The following is a 19,900-nucleotide window of genomic DNA, read 5'->3' on the forward strand; positions in this document are numbered from 1 at the left end:
ATTAGGATTTGATCTTTGTTGTACCATCGTTCATACTCAGGATTTTCCTTGGGAGGTAGCTAGTCAACTGGTAAAACTTTGACTGGAGCAGTATAAGAACCATCAACAAAACGATAAAGTTTGTGTGATTTGAGAATAAGTGAGATCTAAAATCGCTATAGTACATAATTTGTTGTATCAATACGATCTAAGATCCGGTTGCAAATATTCAAGAGTAGTGTCAATGAGGTATTTTGATGCTGATCTCCCTGAATATATACTTTATTTGTTGTTTGTCACAATGTTCCGATACCAAAAAGATGAACAAAGTTTTGAAATTGTAACCGGTAATGAAACAAACTTATCAACAATCTAACATTGGTCTAACAAACTCAACAAGAGTAAAGGAAAAAGAAACCTATACCCTTGGAGATAACCAAAACTCAACCCACCTAAGAGCTTTGAATAGGAAAACCTTCACCTTGAACTTGATGACAAATTCGTCTTTATCACCACAGTCAAAGAAACACAATAACAATAGACTCTAATTACACGTGGCACGATACCAAAGGATTATCCAAAGCGATTGCACCATAAGCGCATAACACAGAGCCAAAACCTCTTGATTTCGTTAGTTTAAAGAAGATCCGTTGAAACCAACAGAGAGTCTCCATCAAGCTCTCGAAAATCCCCATTCAATGGCTTCCCAATCACAGGCTTCTTCTCTTGCCTCCCGAATATGCTCCGATATTGCTTCCATCTTCTCCAAACCCACCCAACCCCACGCGCCGCCGCTGGACCTCTTGGTCTCCGAGCTCTCCTCTGCCGCAGCACGGAAGGCCCGGGTGTTCCTTTACGGCGTCGGCCGTGAGGGCCTAATGCTAAAAGCCCTCTGTATGCGGCTTGCTCATCTTGGCCTCTCGTCGCACCAGGTTTTTGACATGAACGCGCCCCCAATCGCCGCTCCTGACCTCCTAATTGCGTCGGCCGGCCCCGGTGGATTTTCGACCGTGGATGCGATTTGCTCCGTGGCCAGATCCAACGGCGGTAGAGTTTTGCTTCTAACGGCCCAGCCGGAGAACGGCTCGTCTGTGAAGTACGCCGATGTGATTTGCTACGTTCCGGCTCAGACCATGGCGGACGATGAGGAATCGGCGGCCAAATGTCGACCTCTGCTTCCGATGGGGAGTTTGTATGAAGGAGCTCTGTTTGTTTTGTTTGAGATGGTGGTGTATCGGTTGGGTGAGGTGTTGGGAGAGAGCCCTGAGGCCGTCCGATCACGCCACACCAATCTTGAATGAATGGATCAGATTCAGCCAGAGCGTGGTTGGATTTTTGCTCTAAATTTAAATAAAGAATTGTTTTGTTATATATTTCAAATGTGGATGCCGGAGTTGAAGTCTTAATTTTATGAAAATTTAGATATAAATTCATACAATTTTAATTTTGATGAATATTTTTAAAAAAATTATAAAAATAAAAAATTCAAAAAATAAATTTAAATTAGAAAATAAATCTTTTATAATTTTTAGACAAGTTAACATATTATTTTTATTATAGTTATATTAGTGATATTTTGTTATTTAATTATATTTCGTAGATTTTTCTATGATATAATAGAAATATCGATTCATTCTTCATGTTAATATCAAACTCATAGAAACGTGAAAATATTGATGAAAATATTGACATGTCGACAAAAATTTAATATTATAGTTATATATATATACACATCTTTTTTTTATGAATATATTTTAGGGAGGTGGGTTTATAAGGAAAACACTTGGGTGTTGTCTTAATTCCACCCAATTAAAAATTGACACATGATAATTGTTTTTTTAAAAAAGAAATATCAAAATATTATTTTTTTTATATGTAAAAGAAGGAAAATCACAAGACATAAGTGTAGTTTAGTTTGATTTATAATGTTAGTCATTAGGTATATATTTTTTATGTTGAGTTTCAATTGAATTCACTTTGTATTTTTAAGCATAGGTGCGCATTGGATTTGTAATTAAATTAAAATAGTATGTAATTCTTGATAAAATACAATAAAATTGAACGTTGTCTTATTCTTTTAACTCAAAGAAGGATGAATTCAACCATAATTTTCTTTTTTGCGTCTTTGAAATGGTAATAATTGCATCTTTTTTTCACGATGTTCCGCAAAAATTAATCTCTAAATTGGTACACTTTTATTTATTTATTTTGAGAAAAATGTACACCTTGTTGTTTGTTGCTGTGGGATTGGGAAAAAAAGTACAGACTTATCGTTTATTTGTATAAGGAAAATATTTTGTAAAAAAATAAAATTTAAAAGAGGCATGTGATCTATGTGTTATCTATTAGAATTAAGATCCACGTTAAGTCTGTTCTCTTATAAATACATCTGTATAACTCTATATGAGACAATTTAAACTTATACTCCTTCATTCTAAAGTTCTCATATCTGACTTTAGTATCGAAGCTTTTTTCTTTTTGTTTCGCAAGGCTATCTTCCTATAAGTACAAATTTACTGTTGTTGTAATGTAATGCTAGTCGTCTACAAATCTGGAAGCTAGTTGTTGCGTCGTGGAAACCACTACCTTGAAAGAAAATTCAGTGGTTGCTCCCCAAGATTAACATAATGCCTCCTTTAGACGTACATTTGTCAGATAGAGGGTTGGAATGATAGCAAGAAAAGTGTTTGCTCAGAATTGGAGGAGAAGATTGGTGAAGAAGGAAAAACTGGAATAGGGATGCAAAGAACTAATTTTCCAGATATGAGAATTATGGGTTTTAAAGCTATCAAGAAGAAGAAGGAGGCCAACGTCATAAACATTTGGAAAATAATAAATTCAGATCTGAAAAAAAAGTAATTGTGTCATTAATTTAAAACAATTAATTTTTAAGATTTTGAAAAAAAGTTAAAACTATGCGCAAGTGTACTTACCCAAACCCGAGCCCAACCTACTATTTGTCCGACTGAATGGAGACATACGTGTGGTGAAAGAGTTATACTTCCACCATCAACACACTTTTACAAGTGCCTAGAAGTGGTCTTCTATATATACCATCTATCTACTCCTTAATTCTCCAATGTGGGACAAGTGAAAGGTGCTACTCCCATGTGCCTTTGTGGGCCTTGGGCCTAAAGTGTATGTGGGTTATTCCCAACAGTCCCCCAAAAATGACCTACAAGCACCGAAAAAATGATAGAAAGAAGAAGATAATTATGAGCAATGGAATGATAGAAAACTTAAGCATCAATATCTTGCGATTTGAATTGATGCATAGTGACGTGAGACAACAATTGCATTCACAAAGGTGAGTTACCTCTTAAACTTTTGTGAATTCTGGTTTAAACCCCCCACGACATGTTTCAATCTTTTTAATTTCTCTTTTGATTCCACGATAAAATTGTTAGGGTTGATGCCTTAATCTCATGGGTCTTGTAGTTGTAATTGTATTATACAAACATTTGATTTATCTAATAAAATAAAGAGATATTTTATTTATCATTTAATCACGTTTATCCACAAAAATCAATAAACTAAGATCCAGAGTTATTTTCTGAAACTTAAACATGTATATAGAGGCATACAAGCAGATCATGTTTAAGTGATAACATAAATGGTCTGTAGTAGATGGATAAGGCTGGTACCTTATCTCAGTGACACTACGAATACGACCTGCTTTGTAGTTGTTACAATTGTTGTACTACAAGTTATCTTATCCTGATCATTTATGTGTAGACATATGAGTAGGGGTGTTCCATGTAAATTGTTCGTATAAGATCAAACCATGAAATGTACAGTCTCTCTATATAATATTGTTGATAGATGAGACTTACATTTCATCAAGATGGTCATAGGTGACTTAACCTGAATCCTGAGTCAGTTGTGAATTTCTGCCTATGAAGATGATCTTTTGATTTGTATGGATGAGAACGATGCCGACTCAATATACCATTTTGAGGATCGTCTGATTAAAAAGTTGGGAACATAGCTATATAAAAAGGAATTTGCTTATTTTCTATAGTTGGAGACTGTAGATAAATTGCTCCTTAAGAGCTGATTCCAAGGCTTGAACAATGTGGCGCCACACCCTCTCCTGGCCTGAGAGTGGTTTGGTCATAGTTGGACTATGACTTATTATTCATCAGAGAGATTAATGGTACTTAAGAAGTTAGATGTAACTATTGTTGAGGCCTGGTGCCTTAAATCTCATAGGGTCTTATAGTTTGTAATCATATTTTACAAACATCTTATTTATTTAATAAATATGATGTTTTATTTGGCATTTAGTTGCATTAATCCAAAAACCAATCAACTAACATCCAAGGTTATCTAATAGCTAATAGATCTAAAAAAGAGCTATTATTCCTAGCTTAATTCGAACTTGTTAGTGGATTTTGTAGGTAACAAGCAACCAAGAGGTAGAACTGGGGTTTTAAAGCTGATCGGGGTTAATTTGAAGCAATTTGAACTTGATTTGAGCATCCAAGCTTCAAAGGAATCAAAAGGACCAAAATGCCCCTGTTAGAGCGTCACTACGCTCTTGAATTGCCTAACCTGACACATATGCAATGCTTGAAGGCAACAGCTTAAAGTGCAAGGCAACATTGCAATGCTGCACCAAGCGTCATAACACTCTAGATTTTCATCAGTGCCACCGTTGGCACAATGCTCAACTTCGACGCTGAGGGACAGAAGCATCAACGTTGCAACGCTCTTCAACAGCGTTGTGACACTACGACATTTGACAAACGAGCTTAAGGCGCGAGCGCGAGATAGCGTCAAGGCCAGTGTTGGACTTTTTGCCTGACGCTTCCCTTCAGCCGCAACAACGTTGCAATGCTATTCCAAGCGTTGTGACACTATCCCAAATTTTTTCTATAAATTCACCTCTTCGTTTAGGACAAAACCATTTAAAAAGGCTGAAAATGTTGAAAACCTCGTTGTTCTTCCATGGAGGCTGAAGAGATTCCTTGACTTTCTCCTTTTCCTTTATGTTTTCAGTATCATTAAGTAGATTTATTTTATTTTCGAATTATGAACGTGTACTGGAACACATCCCATCGATTTGTCTATGAATCGATGAGGTAATCTTTCGTTTAGTTCTTGGATCGAATATTCATTGTATTTTGATGAATTTTCTATTCCATCTTTATGCTTTAATCCATAATTATACTTTTCTTGAATCTTGTTTAATTTGGATTTGCTTTTATGTATTGGATTGACGCCCCTATCATGAACGCATGTCTTCGCTAGTTAAATTCAAGCTCACGCATCCTTGTAATCGTCCATGATTTGAATTTACCCTTGTAGCACATATTAGATAAGCATGCTTAGGTTTTTAGGTTGTCCATAAATCTTTGCATCACGCATTTGATCTAGATTTAAAGAATAAATTGATTATTTGAACACGGTTGTCTTGACATTTAATCAACATAGTTGAATCTTGAATCTTAATGCATGTGTTTCTAGTTCTTTATGATCGCTGAGGAACCAATTGCATCTAGGAGCATATAGATTAGTTAGGGCACGATCATTCCAGCCTTAATTACGAATTAGGACACTTGATTAGTTTGGATTAATTGACTTTTAGGCTTGTAGAGATTAGTTAATTCGCATCGATTGAGTAGTTATGCATGCATAATTCGAATATATGATATGTTGGCTGAAAACAATGATTTAATTTACATTAAATGGCTACTTGATTTGAGAACCACACGAATCCATTACTGTTTCATATATCCATTGCACTTTACTTTATCTTGCATGTTTTCAATTTAAAACCAAAAACCAAACCCCCATTTTTACTATTTTTCCGCGGTCAAATCTAACCCAAAAGAAATTAATTCTTTGCTTCTCTATGGTTCGACCCCGCACTTACCACTGTTGCTACGTTGTAGTAGTAATAGGAGTAGTTTGGGTATTTTATAAATTTTCTTTTGTTTTAGTTTGAAGTCGAATTATGACATCGATTCTCGATCCGAACAGAAACTTAAACATGTATGTAGAGACATATGGGTGGATTATGTTTAAGTGATAACCTAAATGGTCTATAGTAGATGGATAAGGCTGGATACGTTATCCTGGTGACACAACGAGTACGACCCGCTTTGTAGATGTTACAATTGTTGTAAAGTGATATAAATGATCTAATTTTGATCATTCATGTGGAGACATATGAGTAGAGATATAATATACAAAGGAGTGTATAAGACTAGACCATGAAATGACTAGTTTTATTATATAATGCTGTTCATAATAGAAACTTACATTTCACCAGGATGACCATAGGTAACATGACCAGAATCCTAAGTAAGTTGTGAATTCCTGCCTATGAAGGCGGTCCTTTTATTTGTATGGATGAAAGTGGCCAGATTGCCGACTCAATAAGCCTACCATTTTGGAGATTCGTTTGACTGGGGAGCTGGGAACACAGCTACACAAGACGGAATTCACTCCTTCCCCAATGTCAAAGTAAGTAGATAAATTGCTCCTTAAGAGCTGATTCCGGGGCTTGAACAATGTGATGCCACACCCTCTCTTGACCCAAGAGGGTTTGGTCATAGTTGGACTATGATTTATTGTTCATTAGAGGGATCAGTGGTACTTAAGGAGTTAGATGTAACTACAAGGGCAAAAGGGTAATTTTTCACTGTACTTACGAGCAATTTGTGAAGGGTCATTGTACTGTTGATTGTTATATCCAATGGACACAGAAATATATCTGTAGTGCGAAGAGTGTAGTTATCAGTCTTTAGTGGAATGCCCAATAGTTAACGGATGGTGAATAATTTAATTAAAAGAGTTTAATTCATTATTCACGTACTGTTTGAGCTTCAAGCTATAGGCCCATGGGGTTCCCTTTATAGCTCAATGGGAATTAATGGGAATTAATTTTTGGATTAATTTGACTTGTTCAAATTAATTGAGGGAATTAATTAGATGTGATATAATTAATTTAATCTAATTATATGATATAATTACTGTAATTTATTTGATACATTATAATATAAAGTTTATTTGAGAGGAAATAAATATTTGAATATGATTCAAATACTAATTATATGAATTTGATTCAGATAATTAAATTTAATATAAATGAGATTTATATTAAATGTCATTGGTGAGATAACAGAAAGTATAGGTTATATGTTATATTTGATATAACATATAGTTTTAATATATATTATATAATAAGATAGTTATCATCTAAATATATATTAAATTGATTTATGAAAATAAATAAATAAGTTTTAGTTTATTTTAAAAATCATTTTGGGAGGGAGTTGTAACTCATTCCCCCTCTTTTCTCTCTAATACATGATAATGGGGCAAGGGGGAAGTGTTGTTCTTCTTTTTCCTAGTGTGGTTTCACAAAAAGGATGACATATACACAGGAACGTTCTAAGAAAATCTGAACCCCTTCACTTCCTTTCATCTCTCTCAAAATCTGATAACTGGCAGAAATGCCTGTTATTATAAGCCTTTTATTTAGAATTATGAGGGTTAACAGATAAAAAACGTAGTGATAATGCTTAGAATTTGTGAAAATTTGAGTTTTGCGTCGATAAGTACCTAAAACCTCATTGACCCAATATTATGCGTTATTCCATGCCAAAGTGTCTATTTTTGTAGCTATCGCAAGAATCAAACGCATGCGTTTGTAATAAGCAATCACAGACAAACTCATGCACTGAAGCCAGACGACCGCAAAAGATGAACACAAACAGCAACCCCATGTGTCCAACGCATGGAGAATGCGGTGAACAAATAGAGATTGCAGCCACGGATTGACAACCATAATAGAAGATCGCAAGATGGGTAGAACGCGTTGATAATTTCAACTAAATTTAGCTCGGACGCATACCTTGGGAGTATCAATAAGATAAGGCGATGTGACAATGCCCATACCGCGACAAAAGCAACAGTGAACCATACCTTCATCATTACAGCTGTCGGCATCCGAATACTATAAATAGCCCTTGAGACCTTCATTTTGAGACATTGAGCTTCTGCCTCAAGGCAGAAGTTTGTGATCACAGATGAGAGTTTGAAAGAGATTTCCAGTGAGAATTTTTCATCTCCACAACCCAGACCGAGTGACGATCAGAGCATTCGCCGGAGATAGAGCTCGAGAGAGACATCTCCACCATTCAACCATGGCACCACCGACAGCCTTGACGCAGAGTCCTTCATCTCCCTTCTAATCTCTGTATTGTATTACATTTTAGCTAGAGATATAAAGATATTTTGTGATCAATGAAAATCTTAATTCCTTCATTACCGTCTTCTTCATCTCTATCATAGTTTATCTTTAGCGTTTATTTATCAAAGTCAATCGCATGCTTAATTGTGTAGCCTAGAGATAGGACACATGTAGCAACCCACCGAGAGGTGTGCGTTGTGTGAGTGTAGTGAGTTAATCCTCTTTGCTTGGTGAAAGGCTATGGCAACGCCTGTCTATGGGATGCTGCATTGCTTGTCTATAAGTTAAGTAGCCGCGTCTAACTGCTTGAGAAGATAAGGGATGGAACACACTAAGCAAGGTTCGTATTGTTCCTAGAGATAGGCACAATCTTATGCTCGACGTAACCATGCACTATAGAGATATAGTCATGTAGCTGACCACCGAGAGGTGTGATGCATTAGTGCAACGAGCTGGGATTACTAAGGCGATTTAAGATAGTAAACATTACTATGCGTTATTGGTTGTTGTGTCTCTACTTATTCTAATTGCAAGTCTTCTATTGCTCAATCTGTTTAGTAGGAGTAGAAGTAGTGTGTAAAACATTTAAAACTTCTTCGCTTTATTTTTATTCTTATTCATCGCCTCAAACGCATCACTTCAAAAATATTATTGAGTGACAAGTCCTTGTGTTTGACCTCGAATTACCCGAGAAACTTGCGTTTGTGTTATACTTGGCGCAAGCGTAAGAAAACCTGTGATAGGAACACGTGATCATTGCATGCTAAGATTAACGCATCATCATTCCGACGCATGACCTCAGACGCATGGGAGCAAACGCATCAGTTATGTCTAACGCATGATTTCATGTTCAAACCCATCCGTCCTTAAATGATAAAAATAAAACAAAACAAAATGCGTCCCTAAATTATCCTAACAAAATCCCCCACTTCCAAAATAACCAGAGCCTATAAAACTCCTGGATTCTCGCCAAGAGAATACTGAGGCAATCAAGTGGTGGTGCCCATTGTGGGGTATCGAGTTCGGAAGAAGAGCATACACAAAGAAGATCATTCTTCAAGGGTTAGTACTCTCACCCTAATCCTCTCATTTCCTTTCTGTTTGCATGCTGTAAATTTATGATTATGCATAACATTTGTACTCTGTAATTTTGATTATGTGAAAATAAATTTTGGATCGATCTCCACGCTTCTGCTCAAGGACCTTCAAAGGTTCCTTCAATTATAGGGGCAAAACAATAATTTTGTCCCAACTGTACTTACGAGCAATTTGTAAAAGGTCAACACACTATTGATTGGCTATATCCAGTGGACACATAAACACACACACACATATATATAGTGTAAAGAGTATAGCTGCCAATCTTTAGTGAAGTGGCTGACAGTTAATGGAAGTTGACTAATTTATTCAAAAAGTTTGATTAATTAATCGAGTACCATTAGAGCTTCAAACTATAGATCCATATAGTCCCCTCATTAGCTCAATTGGGATAAAAATGAGAACCGAATTAATTCGGATTAATTTGAATTGTTCAAATTAATAAAGAAAATTATTTATATAAAATTATATGAGATATAATTTGAAAGAAAAAAAATGTCAAACTTAATATGAATTTGATTCATATTAAATAATTAAGATGATTTGTTTTTATATTAAATTAAAAAAATACACATATATAAATTAAATAAAAATTAGTTTTATTTAATGACACGCATGTTTTTTAATTACATAAAAAAGTTGTTAATTAAAGTACAAATTAATTAAATGAAAATCAGTTTTATTTAATTATATGTATTTTTTAATTATATAAACCTTTCATTTTCTTCTAATAAATTATAAACTTTTCACTTTATTTAAAAAATTCTCTCATTATTATTTGGAAGATGAAAAGAAAGATTTTTTCATTTTCCACTTGCACAATTATATTTACTCCAAAATGCGTTGAAGTTGTAAGGTGATGAAAATATTGAAGTTGTTGAAGGTTTTAGAAAAGTGTTTTTCTCTCAAAACAACATCATTCTCTCTCCAAATTATTCAAAGAAACCCACAAACTCTCAACGGTTCTCTATCCCAAGAATACCGAAGTCCCCACGTGGTGGTGTCGGTTGTTTTTTAACACTTGTTGCTGTGTTTTCTATTGTCCGTGTTCAAAATTTTTGGAGAGGAAATCATGAAGAGACTGGTCTTCAATGGTTCGTTTTTCAAATCTTTTCTTCCTCTAATTTTTTTATATATATGTGTGTGTGTATGTATATATATATGTATGTATGTATGTATGCATGCATGCATGCATGCATGCTTAATTGATCATATGTATTCTGTTTTCGTCACATACATTCTTTTCGCGTTATGTAAAATTAAAATTAGAACGCGATTTTTTCTACAATGGGTACTCGTGTATCCTTTCAATCAGAATTAGAGCATATGTTTCCATTCTAATTCTAATTTTCAAACATATACAGAATAATGGTTGGATTATTAATTCTATATAATTGTATGTTGAATGAGGTTTTCTCATTTGGATGTTTTCGAGATTAGTTTTAGATTTTTACTAATTGTTAAAGATAGTAAAGGAGCTGCGCGGAGTGTTGCGACGCTGCAAACGGTGTTGCAATGCTACACGGTTTGACGGTTCAACTTCTAATGGTTCGGATTCCAGTTCTTTTTCTTCATTATTAATTGTAATAATTTAGTTTGAATTATTTTGATTTAAATAAATTAATATAAGTTTAAGAAACCAATCCCGGTCCAAATTGAAGCTTTATTTTATGAATTTGATGTATTTTTCATTGTATGTCATAATGTATGTCATATAGCATAATCCCATCATAGGATATACATATGTTTATGCATTTTTTTTAATGTAAATGTTATATCATAAAATTGCATGATAAATTAAGCATGTTCATGCATCATTTATATTATAATTATTATAATATATAGATTAGATGTATGGATAGATATATATATTTTTCATTACTTTAAATATATAAGTGTTATGTATGTAATGGAAAAGGAATTACATGCTTTCATAAGAAGACCTATGTTTAATTCGATTAGAAATATGCTTAATCTTTTATTTTGGTTTAATAGGATTAAATTAAATTCTTGAATAAAAGATTAAATGTGTAACAAATGTATCTATTTGGGACCATTGTTTAAGAACATTTCTGTCTAGGCTGGGGTATTTAAGCTGACGAAAATGGAACACTTATACCTCAGAACTGACCTGGAAGGTGAATTAGATAGATTTGTTATATGTATGCAACGAGTGATTCATGTTTATTAACTGTTTAATAAATATAAATCAACATTGTTAAACTATCCAAGGTAAATGTTACTTTGGGCAAATTTTAACAAACACTTAGTAAAATTATTAGCTGAATTTTCTAAGTTAATCAACCCTAGGTAAAACACACAGTGGGAGAAAAATGGGTATCTGATACCTCATTTTTTCCTTTTACGTTTCTTCTTGAATGTTCACACTGTGAGATCTATGCTTGGCCTCGAGGCACTTTTGCTTGTGTCCCTCTATAGGTGGTGTTTGCATAGGTCAATATCAGGGTGAAGGGAGAGAGTGTTTATAGTAAGTAGAAGCAGACGTATGTCAACACAAACCATGGTCTCTCTCATTAGTTTATAGTAAAATTTCATGCATGACCTCGAGGCATCTTTGCTTGTGTCCCCTATAGATGACATTTGCTTGAATTTTTTTATTTAAATCTCTAGAAATGTATAGGATTTCTTTAGGTTTTTCCCCAATCGGTTCTTCCCTATGGTTAGCCCATTGGGGCGAAACTTTAGAATCTAAAATGAGGGGTTACACTTACAAGAAAATGTTGAGCAAGTTAATATTTTATGGACCAAACAAAAATGACTAACAAATATATGGACAAGAGTTGTTCTGGTGTAATTATTGATTGAGATTGTCTCAATTCAATGGAGAGGTATCTAAACACCCTATGGTGCTTTTACCCTATCCCACTAAAGTATCATTGCAAAATAAATGTCACATAGGTTACATTAGATGTTTTCTAAATTGATTGGTTGATTAGTTGGGTAAGCGTTTAATAACTAATATAAATAAATTATATGGTTTCGACAATTTCATAATGACGAGCACTACTTTAAACATGCTTTCTGCTAATAAGTTAAACAGTGATAATTATATAAGTTGAAAATCACTATTAATACAATTCTCATTATTGATGACCTACGATTCGTCCTAGTTGAGGATCGTCCTCAAGCCCTAGCCACTAATGCATCCTAAAATGTTTGGGAGGAATATGAGAAATTGGTAATGAGGAATGAAAAAGCCTGAGTGTGTATCTTGGCCAACTTGTCGAAATTTTTAGCCAAGAAGCATGAACCCATGCTTATTGCCCGTGAGATCATGGTATCCCTTAGAGGAATGCTTAGGCAACTGTCCTCAAAACTCAAGCATGACTCTCTCAAGTACATCTTCAATGCCAGAGGAAGAAGGCATATCTATTCGCGAACATGTTTTGAACATGATGGTCCACTTTAATGTGGTAGAGATAAACGACTCTGTCATTGATGAGGCTAGTCAGGTTAGCTTCATCCTGAAAACTTTACCTGAAAGTTTCTTACAGTTCTGTAGTAACAAGCTTGACTACAACTTGATCACCTTACTCAATGAGTTGCAAACATATCAGTCTTTGATGAAAGTTAAGGAACAAAAGGGTGAGGTAAATGTTGTCTCGTCCTTGAAAAGGTTCCATAGGAGTTCGACCTTTGGAACAAAGTCTACACCTTGTTCTTTTGGCACCAAAAAGTGGAAGAACAAGAAGAAGGGAGGTCAGGGGAAAGCTAACCCCGCTACTGCACAAAAGGGGAAGAAGACCAAAGCTACAAAGGGAATCTGTTTCCATTGCAATGAGAAGGGACACTAGAAGAGGAATTGTCCCAAATATTTGACAGAAAAGAAGAAAGCCAAAGAAGGTAAATGTGATTTACTAGTGTTGGAAACTTGTTTAATGGAGAATGATAATTCTGTTTGGATAATTGGTTTAGGCCCCACTAACCATGTTTTTTCTTTATTTCAAGGAATTAGTTCCTGGCAGTAGTTAAAGTCTGGTGAGATGACGATGCGGGTTGGAACTGGGCCCATCGTCTCAACAGTGGCAGTGGGAGGTCTCTGACTTTGTTTACAGAAATCTTACCTTCTATTAGAAAATGTTTATGTAGTTCCTGACTTAGAACAGAACTTGAAATCTGTAAAATGCTTATTAGAATAGTCATACACTATGAATTTTAATGTGAATAAAGTGTTTATTTACAAAAATGGTGTTGAGGTTTGTTCTACAAAGTTAAAGTGTAATCTTTACGTGCTAAGGACATTAGTAGCACTATCCCTCCTTAATATTGAATTATTTAGAATTGTGATAACTCAAAACAAAAGACAAGAAGTTTCTCTTAAAAAAATGTCCATCTATGGTATCTACGATTAGGTCTCATTAATCTCAATAGGATTGAGGGTTGGTTAATAACGAACTTTTAAGTGAGTTAAAAAAGATTCATTACCAATATATGAGTCATGCCTTGAAGGCAAAATGACTAAGAGATCTTTTACTGGAAAAGGTCATAGAGCCAAAGAATCCTTAGAGCCTGCATATCTAGATCTCTATGGTCCTATGAATGTGTTAAAGCAAGAGGAGGGTTTGAATATTTCATCATCTTTACAGATGATTATTCAAGGTATGGGTATGTTTACTTATTGCAACATAAGTCTGAAGCTTTTGAAAAGTTCAAAGAGTACAAGGCTAAAGTTGAGAATGCACTAAGTAAAATAATAAAAACACTTCGATCTGATCAAGGTGGAGAGTATATGGATTTAAAATTCCAAGACTATTTAATGAAACATGGAATTGTATCCCAACTATCAACACCAGGTACAACTCAGCAAAACGATGCAGTAGAAAAAAGAAACTGAACCTTGTTGGATGGTTTGGTCCATGATGAGTTACGCTTCCTTACCTGACTCGTTCCGAGGATATGTAGTATAGATTGAAGCTTATATTTTGAATTGTGTTCCATCCAAGAGTGTTTCTAAAACGCCTTTTGAATTATGGAATGGCCGTAAATGTAGTTTACACCATATCAGAATATTGGGCTACCTAGCACATGTGCTCGAGGCTAATCCTAAGAAATTGAAACCTCGATCAAAATTCCTATTTGAAGGTTACCCTAAAGGAACGAGGTGGTTACTTCTATGATCCAAAAGATAATAAAGCATTTGTGTCAATAAATGCTACATTCTTAGAAGAGGACCACAAAAGGAGCACAAACCACATAGTAAAATAGTATTGAAAGAGCTTTCAACGAAACTACTAAACCTTCAACAATAGTTGTTGAAGAGCCAAGTATATCGATAAAAGTGGTTGATGTCGATTCATCTAGAAGGTCACGTCCACCTCAAACGTTGAGGAAATATCGACATAGTGGGAGGGTTTCGAACCTACCTATTCATTATATGGGTTCAACAGAACACTTAGCCGTCATATCTGATGGTGAAGTTGAGGATCCATTGTCATATAAAAAAGCGATGGAGGAGGTTGACAAAGATAAATGGATCAAAGCTATGAATCTCGAAATAAAGTCTATGTACTTCAATTTAGTCTGGGATCTTATAGATTAATTTGATGGGGAGAACCTATAGGTTTATCTACAAGAGAAAAAAGGGTACAAATGGTAAGGTATAAATCTTCAAGGCTAGACTAGTGGCAAAGGGTTATACCCAGGTTGAGGGAGTTGTCTATGAGAAGACTTCCTCATCTATTGCCATGTTAAATTTTATCAAGATATTCTTGTCCATTTTCGCATATTATGACTATGAGATCTGGAAAATAGACGTTAAGACTGCTTTTCTGAATAACAATCATGAGGAGATCATTTATATGCAGCAACCAGAGGAATTCATAATCCAAGGTCAAGAGCAAAAGGTTTGCAAGCTTAATAGGTCCATTTATAGATTGAAACAAGCTTCTCGATCTTGGAACATAAGATTTGATTATGCAATCAAGTCTTACTGTTTTGATCAAAATGTTGATGAACCTCGTGTTTACAAGAAAATCATTGATGATATACAGAAATGCATGTCATCTTAGGCTTTTTATTTAGAATTATGAGGGCTGTTAAGCAGAATATGCGACAATTATGTTAGGAATTCATGAGAAAATGAGCTTGCAGCGTTCAGCATTGAGAATCTCGGCTAACCTATTATTATGCGTTATTATTCGTTCAATTGTCTATTTTTGTAGCTAACGCAAAAAGTAGATGCAAATGCGGAAGCCAGACTACCGCATAGACGACCGCATGCGAAGAAGCTCTCCATCGCAAAGACGAACACATACGATAAATGCATGGGTGTTGCGGTGATCAGTCGCATGTGTCCATCACATAGAAGTTGCGATCGTCAAGCGATTGGGATCATCGTGTAGAAGTTACGATATTAAGCGAATACGGTCATTGCACGATTGCGGCTACACGATAATGCATAATAGAAGGATGAATGCAAGGTTGGTGGAATGAACACATCAACGCATCTCTCGAGAAAATCAAAAGAAGATGTTGACATTTTACCTACCACATCGTTAGCAGTAGAGATTCAGAAAAGGACTAACGTGCTGCAAATGTTAGAATCATAGCAGTCCATTAATGTCGTCGGTGATCAAGCTTTATATATAGAAGTCGCTGAGCAGAATTTCAACTTACCCAGGGTTATCCTTGTGATCCAGACAAATGCGTGAGAAGAAAGCTTGAGAGTTCTCCATCTCCTTCCTCCATTCTGAGTGACGACCAGAGCTAGATCTTGAGAGAGTCAGTTCCACTGCCCATCCATGGCACCACCGGTAGCCTTGATGCACATCTGCTGGAAGCAAGTCATTGCTTCCAGCCGGTCATTTCATTTTCTCTTCTTTTCTTATATTGTATTGTATTACATTTTGGGATTAAGGAATTAATACATTATGTGTTCAATGCATTTCTGCGTTTCCTTCGATTCCATCTCCATCGTTCTTTACTTAACATCCTTAACTTTCATTGCATCACTTAGTGAGATTGCTAGAGTATCGCATACTTAGTCATGTGAATTAGAGATATGAAGCATGTAGCAAACCACCGAGAGGTGTGCATTCCGTGAGTGTGTGAGAAAACCTTATTTGCTTTGTGTAAAGCTGTAGCAATGTCTGTCTATAGGCGGACGCAACGCATGTCTATGAGTAAAGTCAATAACAACTAATTTCCCGAGAGGGTAAGTGGTTGGTTGCATTAAGTAATGTAAGCTATTGTTCATTAGAGATAGGAATAATCTTGCGTCAGCCAAGATTATATGGTTACCTTGTCTTATGTATGTGCCCACTGCACCTTTAGAGCTACTCGGGAGAGAATCTAAAGAAAGAACCTAAGATTCGGGAGAGCTAGGTTAGAATCGATGCTCGGAAGAGCTAGATTAGGTTTGCATAAGCAAGAATGGAGACTTAGGAATAAGCTCCATTTGTCATCACACAATGTATGCACCCTACGGAGAGGACAACGATTGCGTCCAAGAAGTAGGATATGGTGGTGGTATGCGGTCATCTTGTTTATGTGTGAGAGCACATAAGCAGGAATAGAGACTTAGGAATAAGGCCTCTCGACAGTTCGCATACACATCGCATACGTCCTAGATTTAGGCACAAGTGTGTGTAGCATGATCACATAGCTTGCATTGGCTGAGGTTACCCTTGCGGTCACTCTTAAGGGTTGCGATGAAAACATCCCCGCATTTTATTTATTTTTCCATCCACTTACTTCCCATCAAGAGTTGTCATGTCTCTACCTCTCATTCATATCCTTATTGCGTTGTCTGTTAGTTAGAAGTAGGAGTAGCGTTAGCTTAACAACCCCTTCATCATTCTTTTATTCAACTGCCGCATACACATTACCGCATACGTTTAGCTACAAGTCCCTGAGTTCGACCTCGGATCACCCGAGAAACTTGCGTTCGCGTTATACTTGGCGTGAGCACAAGAAAACTTGTGACAGGAACACACGGTCATTGCATACATTTGTTAACGCATAGCTCATTCCAACGCATGACCACCGATGCATGATAATCAACGCATACTTTAAGAACATGCTTCACATATTGCGTTCATCTAATTTTAGTTATCAAATCCTCGACGATTTGGTAATCTAAATTTTCGTCATCAGTCATCAATAGTTCAATAGCTTTTTAGTGTTATATGTAGATGATATCCTACTCATGGAAATGAAGTAGAACTACTGACTGACATAAAACAGTTGCTGGCAACCCAAAACCAAATGGAAGATTTGGGAGTGGCATAATTTGTTCTAGGTATTCAGATCTTTAGAGATCGTAAGAAAAAATCACTAGATTTATCCCAAGCATCATATATTGACAAAATACTTGTCATGTATTTGATGCAAAACTCCAAGAGAGGCTTACTACCTTTTAGGCACAAAGTTGTTTTGTATAAGAAACAACGTCCTAAAACACCTCAAAAAGTTGAGAAAATGAGATAGATTCCTTATGCATCGGTTGTTGGTAGCCTGATGTATGCGATGTTCTGAACTAGACTTGACATTTGCTATGTAGTGGGGATAGTTAGTAGATATCAATCTAATCTAGGATGATCTGGATTGCCGTTAAAACCATCATCAAGTATCTCAGGGCAATGAGAGACTACATGCTTATGTATGGCTCTAAGGATTTGATCTTAATGGAGGAGTTGTAGTCTAGCGAAGCACTAAGTAGGGGTGCATTGCTGACTCCACCATGGAGGCAGAATATGTAGCGGCTTGTGAAGCTGCTAAGAAGGCTATTTGGCTCAGGAATTTCTTGACTCAACTAGAAGTAGTTTCAGATATGTTAAGACCTAGCACCTTTTACTGTGGTAATAGTGGTGTTGTGGCTAATTCCAAAGAGCCTAAGATTCACAAGCGTGGGAAACATATTGAGCGTAAATATCACTTGATTCGAGATATTGTGTATCGGGGAGACGTGATCGTCACGCATATAACTTTGGCGCATAATGTTGCTGATTCGTTTACAAAGGCCCTTAAGGCTAAGATGTTGGAGGGTCATCTAGAGAGTCTAGGTCTACGAGACATACCTCATTTTGTCTAGGACAAGTGGGAAATATTACTGAGCGCGTATTGTATGCCCTAGTTTCTGGTTTTTATGTACATTATACTTATTTGTATTTTCTTTTGTACGCCCAACTAGCTTTAGGACAAGTGGAAGATTATTGGGGTTGATGCCTTAAATCTCATGGGTCTTATAGTTGTAATTGTATTGTACAAACAGTTTATTTATCCAATAAAATAAAAAGGCATTTGATTTATCATTTAGTTGCATTTTTCTACAAAAATCAATAAATTAAAATCCAGGGTTATTTTCTAAAACTTAAACCCGTATGTAGAGACATACAGGCGGATCATGTTTAAATGATAACCTAAAAGGTCTGTAGTAGATGGATAAGGCTAGGTACCTTATTTTGGTGACACTACGAATACAACCTGCTTTGTAGTTGTTACAATTGTTGTAAAGTGCTACAAATGATCTGATCCTGATCATTCGTGTGTAGACATCGTAGGGGTATTCTATGGAAAGAGTTGTATAAGACTGGACCACGAAATGTGTAGTCTCTCTACATACCTCCATTGATAGATGAGACTTGCATTTCATCACGATGACCATAGTTGACTTGATCTGAATCTTGAGTGAGTTGTAAATCCCTAGCTATGAAGGTGGTCCTTTGATTTGTATGGGTGAGAGTCGCTAGTTTCGCTGACTCAATATGCCTACCATTTTGGAGATTTGTCTGATTAGGGAGTTGGAAATGTAGCTACACAAGAAAGAATTCACTCATTCTCTATAGTTAGAGATTGTAGATAAATTGCTCCATTAAGAGCTGATTTTGGGACTTGAACAATGTGGCACCACACTCTCTCCAGGCTCAAGAGTGGTTTGGTCATAGTTAGACTATGACTTATTATTTATTAGATGGATTAGTGGTACTTAAAGAGATAGATGTAACTATAGGAAAAAAACAGTTATTTTTGGGTCAGCTATACTTAGGAGCAATTTGTGAAGGGTCAACGCACCGTTATGTAGTGCAATGAGTGTAGTTGTCAGTCTTTAGTGGAGTGACTGATAGTTAATGATAGATGATTAATTTAATCAAAGAGTTTGATTAATTAATTGAATACCATTGAAGCTTCAAACTATATATCCATATGGTCCCATCGTTAGCTCATTTGTGATCAAAATGAGAATCGAATTAATCTGATTAATTTGAATTGTTCAAATTTATAAAGGAAATTATTTATATAAAATTATATGAGATATAATTTGAGAGAAAATATCAAACTTGATATGAATTTGATTCATATTAAATAATTGAGAGAATTTGTTTTATGATATTAAATTAAAGTATATATATAAATTAAATAAAAATTAGTTTTATTTGATTACATGTATGTTTTTAATTACATAAAATAGGTTGTTAACTAAAGTATATATTAATTAAATGAATTAATTTATTTAATTATATGTATTTTTTATTATATAAACCTTTCATTTTCTCCAAATAACTTATAAGCCTTTCATTTTCTTCAATAAATACTCCCAATATTATTTGGAAGATGAAAAGAAAGTTTATTTCATCTTCCACTTGCACTATTATAAATACT

At 35.4% G+C, this 19,900-nt stretch overlaps 1 protein-coding gene across 1 annotated transcript; it reads left to right on the forward strand.

Annotated features, from left to right (window-relative positions):
• Positions 1–261: 261 nt before the first annotated feature.
• LOC120088091 (3-hexulose-6-phosphate isomerase) lies at positions 262–1,352 on the forward strand. The gene has a single exon (XM_039045152.1). It carries the CDS (start codon positions 678–680, stop codon positions 1,278–1,280), a length of 603 nt encoding a protein of 200 aa, XP_038901080.1. The 5' UTR covers positions 262–677; the 3' UTR covers positions 1,281–1,352.
• The last annotated feature ends 18,548 nt before the right edge of the window (positions 1,353–19,900 follow it).

This window comes from Benincasa hispida, chromosome 1 (assembly GCF_009727055.1).
Source record: "Benincasa hispida cultivar B227 chromosome 1, ASM972705v1, whole genome shotgun sequence".
NCBI lineage: Eukaryota > Viridiplantae > Streptophyta > Magnoliopsida > Cucurbitales > Cucurbitaceae > Benincasa > Benincasa hispida.

Coding starts and splice junctions, on each gene's coding strand:
- LOC120088091 (XM_039045152.1), top strand. CDS start 678: ATGGCTTCCCAATCACAGGCTTCTTCTCTTGCCTCCCGAATATGCTCC.